This window comes from Solanum lycopersicum, chromosome 11 (genome assembly GCF_036512215.1).
Source record: "Solanum lycopersicum chromosome 11, SLM_r2.1".
Lineage (NCBI taxonomy): Eukaryota > Viridiplantae > Streptophyta > Magnoliopsida > Solanales > Solanaceae > Solanum > Solanum lycopersicum.
Window position 1 is genome coordinate 56,257,609 of NC_090810.1, and position 9,381 is coordinate 56,266,989.

Here is a 9,381-nt window from a genome sequence, read left to right on the forward strand (position 1 = left end):
AGAAAAAGTTTAGTAATAAAATTTTATGTAAATATTTAGAGAAAATTAAATGGAAGAACGTAAACGAGGAGGAAAGGTTTCTCCAAATGTAAAGACACTTAATTAGTAGATGAATATGATTCATGTATTAAATTTTTAGTTAATTGAAGGTAGTACATTAATTATAAATAAGTAAATTAAGAGAGTTAATGTACCGTTTCCCTAAGGAGGTTACATACATAGGTATAATTGAAGGGTATTATAATCGCTCAACTTTATAAAGTTATTTTAGTAATTCAACTTTTAATTTGATTACTCAAATGAAACTGTCAAAATAGATAAAGAAGTTTAGTAAAACAATTTATAGTTAACACGTATGTAGAGATCTCAAAGTCACAATGTAGTTCACAAAGAATTAGGATCTTCATTCTTTTTTTTAGGTCTTTTAGACTATATAATAGAAAAAAAAATGAAAAAGTTGGATTTGATGTTGAGGATTATAGCAAATACTAAAACCTTGAAAATAGAAAACAAAAAAATAGCTCATATTGGAGTATAAAAATCAAATGAGCATTGATTTAACTTCATTATGTAGTTTTTTTTCACCCAATTTCTCTTATAATGCCTACATTTGAAGCATCACTTGTGATTAACATTTGCAAAACAGTGTTGTTTTGTGGTTTAACCTTATATGTGGCTACAATTATCTTTCTCAATAAATGTCCATCTTATCATCTTTTCTCTTCCTCAAAATGCATAACATCTTTTCCAAATAATAATTCTCAATCAAATACATCAAATCATGTTGTACAAATCAGTATTAGTGTGCCTACTAACCTTAGTCACCTTGTTTTTGGACTTTTAGGGTCAGAAGAAGCATGGCATCATAGAAAACCCTATATTGAATCATGGTGGAGACCAAATATTACAAAAGGATATCTTTTACTAGATGTACCTCCTCAAGGTGATGATCTTCTACCATGGTCCTTAAATTCACCTCCTTATCGAGTATCCGATGATGTATCACCACTTGTGAATGAAACAAATCATGTTGATCCAAGAGTTTTAAGAATGGTACATGGAATTATGGAGGTGGTTAGAGAGGCACATGAAGGGGTACGATGGGTAGTTATGGGGGACGATGATTCAATATTTTTCGTTGATAATATGGTTGATATTCTTGCACAATATGATCATACACAATATTATTATTTTGGAGGACACTCTGAGTTTATAATGGCAAATTATTTTTTCTCATTTCATCAAGCATTTGGTGGAGCTGGAATTATATTGAGTTATCCTTTAGCTAGAGCATTTGCAAATAATGTTATTTCTTGTTTAAAGAGATATGCTTACTTTAGATCTGCTGATAGAACTACAATGAGTTGCACTGCTGATATTGGTGTCAATCTTTCTCCTCTTAGGGGTAGTCATCAGGTATAAATTTAATCCCAAACTTATTCAATTATCGAATTAAAAAAAATGAATAGATTAAAAGTAGATCTATACTTTTTCTTTATTGATTAATTAATTTCTTCTTTAGTACAGATTGATCTACGAGGTGATCTATCAGGATTTCTATCGTCCCATCCAAAATCTTTATTGGTATCCCTTCACCATTTTGACACAATTGATCCAATTTTCCCCTCTATGGATCGCGCACAATCGGGATATCATCTACTAAATGCTGCAAAATTTGATCAATCGCGAATGTTACAACAAACTATTTGTTACAAAAGATCCAACAATTGGACGTTTTCAATTTCATGGGGATATTCAGCTAATATTTATGAGAATATTATGCCTAGAAGTTGGATACAAAGACCAATTGAAACATTTAATCCATGGGGTAACATTACACTTCCACCACATTATAATTTTGATACTAGAAATTTTTCTTGGGATCCTTGTGAAACCCCTCATATGTATTTCTTCCAGTCTATTGAGATAACTCCACGAAACAAAATTCTTACAAAATATATTAGAGCATGGCCTCGAGGGATTGGAGTTTGTTTGAATCCAGGAAGCTATCCCGCGGAGTATGTTAATGAAATTCATGTTTACTCACCAACAACAAAACGTCTCAAGGTAATATTTCTTTTCACTTAAATTTCTTACAAACTTTATATGAGTTTAACTTTCGTAAACTGACTATAGAAAATGGAATTACTAACTTTGAGATAAAGGTGAGCAAGAACTCTTCATATTGACAATGTAATATAAGTTAAATTCGATTATATTAAAACATACATGATTGTAATCATGTAAAAAATGAACTTAGAAAATAATTCTCTTGCACCTAAGCAATCAAAGAATAAATAAAATTCAATAGATATTACTTGAAATGTAGGGTCCTGTGGCTTTTGTTGTTTGTTGTTTGGTTATGTTGCATTTGTTAGAAAATCTACTTCTTGTATGAAAATTACAAAAAATAAAAAATAAAAAAAATCTCCAGTATGATAGATTTTTATTAATTTTATTTTTTATTTTTTCCAGATCAATAGATGTGAATGTTGTGACGTAATTCATAAGGCTGGATCATTTAAGGCTGCTGTTAGGTACAGAGAGTGTAAGTTAGATGAGATAATAGCCTGATCAAGTTGATGTATACAAATTCTTATCAATTTTGTTTAAGGCCAAAGTCATCTGTGGCCCCTTAAAGTTGTCCTCATTATTCATTTAGACACCTCAATTTAACCTTTTACCTATTGAACACTTTTACTTATATAAAATTTTTCCTATTAGACACATTTTGATAATCAACAAAAAATGTCAAGTGTGTGTGATGCACTTGCCATGACATGGCAAACTAATTAATTAAAAGAAGCCACGTGTCTTAAATTTGTTTTTTGTGCTAAAAAATAATTATAATTAAAAAAAATAAAATCCTAAAGTATGTATGTTCCTGCCTCCGCTCAGACCTGCTCCTCCTCCCTCCCCCCACCCCACCCCACCCCAACTTCATCTTCTTCCTCCTTTTTTTTCCCCAAAAAAAACACTTAAATCACCTAAATTTTTCTACTTCTTTTTATCTAACTAATGTTTTATTTTTAAGCTTCGATTCAATTCATGTTTGAGTTGATTTGGCATAAAGAAAAAGATGATTGGTGGCATTGTTTTCTAATGAACAAATTAAAATTTGTAATTGATTGTATGAAAAGCTAAAAATAAAAAAAGATATTGACGATGATAAATTTGGAGAAAAATGAGGTGGTGTTCGATGACTGGTAAAAAAGGAGAAAAAAGATGATGGTCTGAAAAAAAAAAAGAGAAGAAGATGACCGAAAAAATAAAGGGAAAGAGCACTGTGGATATGGTGACACACATTTAATTAAAAAACAAGGTGGTATAGAGAAGAAGAATGATTACAGCTCGAGAAAAAAAGGAATATACTTTAATGGTGGGACACCGGTGATTACGGTGGTGAGAAGGTGGTTCTAATGGTGGTTGAGTCAAAGAAGAAGATGAAGAGATGCTAATTTTATTTTATTTTTTTTTAAAAAAAGAAAATTATTATTTTTGGTTAAATGATGCCCCTTCACGCTCTTTTCATGTGTGTACTACACACATGCTGCCATGTCAGCACAAAATGTTTAATAGGTAGAAATCTCTTACAATATAAGTGTTCAATTGGTATACAGTTGAATTGAGGTGTCTAAATGAAATATGTGGACAAGTTTAGGGGGTTGTATATGACTTAGGCCTTTGTTTAATTATCATTGAAAGAATGACCATCCTTTGTCTCTTATACATGGCTGGCATATTTGATTGGGAAAATGCACGAGTATTCCCTCGACCTATGTTGAAAATTTTAGAGATACACTTATACTATATTAACGTCCTATGACCCTCTGGACTTATTTTATAAATAATTTTCTACCCTTTTCGTTCTACATGACACTATCTTGTGGATTCAGCGTGTGTTGACATTTTTTTCAAGCTAGTGCCACGTAGGTCGAAAAGAGATCGAAAATTGTTTATAAATAAAGTTCAGGGGTAATAGGACCTTATTATAGTATAAGTGTGTCTTTGGAATTTTGGACATAAATTGAGGGGTACTTATACATTTTCTCCTATTTGTTATTCTCTTAAAAGAAAAAAATACATAAAATTTAACAATAAAGATATCTAATTAGTTAATTTCGCATACACAAATTTATTTTAAATTTTAAAAATACTAGTACAATTATCTACTCTTCCCTTAGGAATTTAATATCACGAAATTTATAAAATAATATGTTAAATCTAACAGATGTTAAAACTAAAACACTATATTATTTTGCATACAAGATTACGTAGTAAGGAACATTAATAACGTAAAGGAAAATGAAAATTATAACATGTTACCATTTATCCTTAATAACATAAGTGTAAATTTATGAATGTAAAAAAATATCAGAATCTAACAATTGTGTTAGTGAACAACTCAACTGGAGCAAAATACACGAATATTTAATTGCGCAAAAGAAAAAAATAAGAAGAATAAGAAGTTCAGAATTTTCATTGTTTTAAAATGACAGGAAATCCCCTATTTAAAGACAACAGAGGGTATTGTGAACAAATATTTCTTGTGCCTTATAAAGAAATGTCACAACTATTTGAAAAAGTTGCAATCTTTCGAAAAGGTCACAATCTTTTATAAAAGTCACAACTTTTCATAGAAATTGTAAGTCTTTATTGAAGTCACAACTTTTCATAAAAATCACAATATTTACAATTTTTCATGAAAGGGAAGACTAGTTTTGAAAATAAATAAATTAAAATGGGAATCATGACTTGTGATGACGTCACGTAGGCGGACCTAGGATTCTCTTTTATAGTAGAGAAAATTCATCAAATCTCCCCTGAACTTGGCATCAAAACTTATTTTAGTACTTTAACTATACGAGCTTTAAATACCCCCTTAACAATTTTGAAGTGATTAAATGACTAACGTGACAAAGTGAGTGTACTCACTCTCCTAAAAACGTGTGAAATAGTTAAAAAAAAAATTAAAAAATGGAATGGTTATATCATATACATGTCATTTTTTTATTGGCCAATATATAACTAATAGTTTTTATTTTTTTATATAAATTAAATTTATAAAAAATGCGAAATTTCTTGTTTAAAAGTAAATGAAATTTGTGTGTTCAATATTTTTTTTAAAGAAAATAAATAATCTTTTTGTTTTCTCTTTATTTTGTTGTCTTCCCCATATGTTTTCTTTCCCATTTAAACACTTCTTATACCTTTCTTCTTCCATATAAGTCATGTTTCCTTCAAGTTCATCTCACCCCTCACTAGCCATTCGTCAATCCATAAGATTCAACACCTATTTGAATATTAATTTCTTGAATTTTGAGTGAACCATTTTGAATTATATATGCAAAAAAGTGGGTCTATCAACTTTCTTATACAACTTTCAATTTTCATTTGAGTTGTTAAGAAAAAAAATACTTTAAGAAAATATCATCTCCAATGACAGATTTGTAGGATAGAATGGGTGGAAGAAGGTGAGACAATTTTTAATTTTAAAATGCATTTTAAATTTATTGATTAGTGCAATGTATTTCTAAAAAATTTTTTAAGAAGAAGGTTGAAAAGCCATATAAAAGACAAAAAATTAATGATGTGGTACTTAAATGACAGTAACGTGACGCTTATATGGCTATATATATCAATATGATGTGACAAATGAGAGTGATATTTTACTCCCAGGGTTATATTTACTTCACTTCCAAGATATTAAAGGGGATACTTAAACGCCCACGCCATGTTCATGGAAATTTGATATATTTTCTCTTTATATTATAATATAGGGAAAAGGGACGGATTTACCCCCGAACTTTAATAAAAGGTGAGTATATACCCTTTGTTATACTAGTGCACATGTATATCTCTACCGTCTAATTAGTGGTACAAATATAACCTTGTCACTAACGGACCCATATTTTATTACATGTGTCATGATCCTATTATACTACCTGTTTGACCCCTTTTATATCCCATAATCCATAAACCGCCTCATAACCCATTAAAAGAATCCTAATTAAAACAGACAAACTAATATTCACCCAAATATCTCACGCACCAAAACCCTAGTCGTCTCCTGTTTTTCGCGATTCAAGTTCGTCTTCGTCCGATCCAATTTCTTCTTCGTTGGGACGACCATAATTTCAAATTTCATCTATCGTGCGCTGGTCATAATTTCCTATTTCATGTATCTATCGTCTCCTTCAATTCATACCTAAAATCATGTCTGAAAGTTCTTGTGATTCACTTAGTAACTCCATGATAATGACTTGTTTTTGTAATGAATTGGCTCGTTGTTTCACTTCAAGGAATCCATTGAACCCCGGAAGAAGATTTTATAGATGTTCTAAACCTAAGGTATATTTTTTGCCTAACAGGAAATTAATATGATTTGTGCATGTATTTTGGTGTTTATGATTTCTTCTCTGTTATTTTTATTAGATTGAAAATTATAGATTTTGGAGGTGGTAAGACAATTCTTCAGAAACTCTTCTATTCAAGTTAATTTATCGAAGTCTAAATTGAAAGTTGCTATGTTGAAAATGGAGAATTTGAGAGAGTCGTTGAATGCAATTAAGATTGAAAGAGACAATTTGAAGAAGAAATTTGAGAATTTAGAGATTTTAAACTACTTCGAGGTGAAAAAATAAAGAAATTTGGAAGATAAAGTGTCAAAGTTGAAGATGTTTTGTATATTGTAATTTACTGTGTTTGTGTTATTTGTTGTTGCAATTTTCAAATGTTAGTTATTTCAACTATTTGTAGTTTCAAGTGTTAGTTATTTCAATTGTTTCCTATGTATTAGTGAATCTTATGTTTGAATATTGACCATTATTTTCAAGTGTTGCTTCAAATTTATTGTGAATTTGAAGTGTTGGATTTGAAACATTATTCAAGTCTTTTGCCTTAAAACTTGTAGTATTTTGTTGTGTTATAGTCTTTATGTTGAAGACGGATAGATTTTGTCGTATTGCCACTATGTTTTTCTTGAATAAGGGTTTCTGTTGACACCCAATTTTGACCTTCCCCGATATAAATTAGTTAACAAGCTTCTTAATTTCCAAACGAGTTAAAATAACTAGTTTTATAAAATTTTCAAGAAAATATTATCTATAATATTTTGCAAGTTATAATGTTAAATAGTTTTGTCACTTTTCTTTATAATTTTTTATTTGATATATATGTTCAAATGACTACGTATAGGATTAGTTTATTTTATGAATATTTGAAGATCGTCTCAGGTAATATTTTATTTAACTAAATTGTTGGTCGATTAGTTTAGTCATTCAGGGGTATATATTATGTTAACTAATTTATAATTAAGTCGATTAATTTATATCGTTAAGATTACGAAGCTCTCCGATTAATTCATTATCCAGTTCCTAAACCCTTTGACAAATCAAGTTTTGACAAACCAAGTTTTGGGGCCTCTCTTTGATTTTAGCAAACCCAATTCTTTTTAAATCTTTCAGCAGCCTCCTATCAATTTGGCCCACTCCAAGAGGCCCAGTATGCAACATTCATTTACTTTGAGCAACATAAAATCAGCCCACTCTCCCTTATCGAAAATTTTACTCGAAGGCCCAGGTGTCGAAATCTCCCTTCCCTCTCGTCCTTCCCCTCAAATTGGATGTCCCAAATTCTTTTTTCCGTTGAGCAATTGTACTATTCAGTCGAAAAATTCTACTCCTTTGTCATCCTCTCGATGTTAGGGAGGATTTTTTGGGGGAGGAATTGAAAAAAAAAAAAGAGAAGACACTAGTTCGAGAGACAACTTACATTTAAGAGGTTGAAGGCAACATATAGAAACCAAATTTGAAGTGATGCTAAGGTTCTCAACGTTTGAGCCAGCTTCTATCCGGTCCCTTCCTCGTTCCTTTCTTATTCACTCACCGTCTTCCATTGTGGTCGTGGAAAGCTGTTTCCCTCGCTCGTATAGTCTCAGTCGCTGCTTGGAGAAAGGTAACGCTTCCTCCTTTATTTATGTCTTATTTCGATTCTTAGTACTATGTGATGAGTATTCTGTTGGCTTCTCTGGCTCCATCATTGTTTTCTTCTTTATTTCGACTTGTATACTCTTCTTTGAATCATTGTTCGTTCATCTCATTGTCTTAGTTAAATGTATGAACCCGAATTGGGTAATGCTTAGAGTTTGGCTTCCGTTTTGTTTCAAATCGCGTGATTGTCTTAGTTCTAGTTGGAAAAGGCATGCGTGTGAACTTCCATTTTGATCATATTTTGCTTCTAGATTAGTGTGTGTTTGCATTCATATGACTCGTTCGTCTTCATGTCATTCTTCAGTAGATTCGTGTAGTTTTTGGTGATTAGGCGTTCTCGTAACTCATCTGTTCATCGTAGATGCTCTATTGTTTTGCTTTGACTTTAAAGAGTTTGTTGCTAACTAATATATCTTCATCATTGTTTCGTTTTCTTGGTTATATGCCCTTCTCTTCTTGCTGATTTTTGCCTTTCTTTTTATCGCATTGATCGAGTTCCTTGGGATCTCTCAAGGCTCAATTTTCTCTGTTGATTCCCATTTTGGCCAATTTAGGAAGCAGATGGACAGGTTTTGACGACTATATGGTGCTGGAAATTCATTTTTTAGTCCTTGAAAGTCGAAAAAAAAGATGATATACCGGATGTATACACTGGTATACGGTAGAAATATATGGTATATAGTTGATTACGTGCCAATACAGGAAAAACGTAGAAATACGAAGATCTGGAAACATTTACAGGTCTGGGAGCTCAATGATTATCGATATACATGACGTATACACAGGATATACACTCCATGTATATCAAGGAGGACAAAAGAAAGGAAAGGGGGCCAGAAGCCCAATGAATAATTCAGCAGGCCCGACTGGTTTCGAAATGGGCAAGACCTATTTTGGGTCATTCTTTTAAAATGGGACAAAGCTACAAGATTTAGAGTTTGGGCTTGGCCCAAGTTCAAATATTTCTTCCTTCTATTATTAACTATGTGTTATTATTGTTACATTGACTAACTTTTGGTGGAATTTTGTTTATTCCCAAGGATAGCCATTTCTTTCTATATTCAATATATAAATATTTATTTTACCTATATTTTACTATTTAGTTCTTTTTATCGAGTTTGATTACTTTCCCTTAAATAAAAATAATAAAATAAAATAAAATAAATAGTAACAAAAATCATATAAATAAGTAAGTAAATAGATAAATTTTCTCATTATTTAGTTAAATTTGGAAAAGTTATTTTAAAAGGTCATTTAGTCAAATCGCCGGTCAATCGCGAGTTAGCGGGCATTCCGAGGGTCTAACATCTTCTCGAAATGTACATTCGAACCGTTTTCAATTGATTTTTATCTGTTTTAAATCTTTTGAAAAAATAATTTTAAGTTTTTC

At 31.0% G+C, this 9,381-nt stretch overlaps 1 protein-coding gene and 1 long non-coding RNA gene across 2 annotated transcripts; both read left to right on the forward strand.

The window, feature by feature from the left end:
* The first annotated feature begins 357 nt into the window (after window positions 1-357).
* On the forward strand, window positions 358-2,727 carry LOC101258725 (uncharacterized). The gene is made up of 3 exons (XM_019210981.3): window positions 358-1,416; window positions 1,528-2,067; window positions 2,476-2,727. Exons 1-3 carry the CDS (start codon window positions 601-603, stop codon window positions 2,572-2,574), a joined length of 1,455 nt encoding a protein of 484 aa, XP_019066526.2. The 5' UTR covers window positions 358-600; the 3' UTR covers window positions 2,575-2,727.
* Window positions 2,728-7,645: 4,918 nt separating this feature from the next.
* LOC104644755 (uncharacterized) lies at window positions 7,646-9,081 on the forward strand. Its single transcript, XR_738612.4, has 2 exons — window positions 7,646-7,956; window positions 8,546-9,081. It is a non-coding gene; the product is annotated as an uncharacterized lncRNA (long non-coding RNA).
* The last annotated feature ends 300 nt before the right edge of the window (window positions 9,082-9,381 follow it).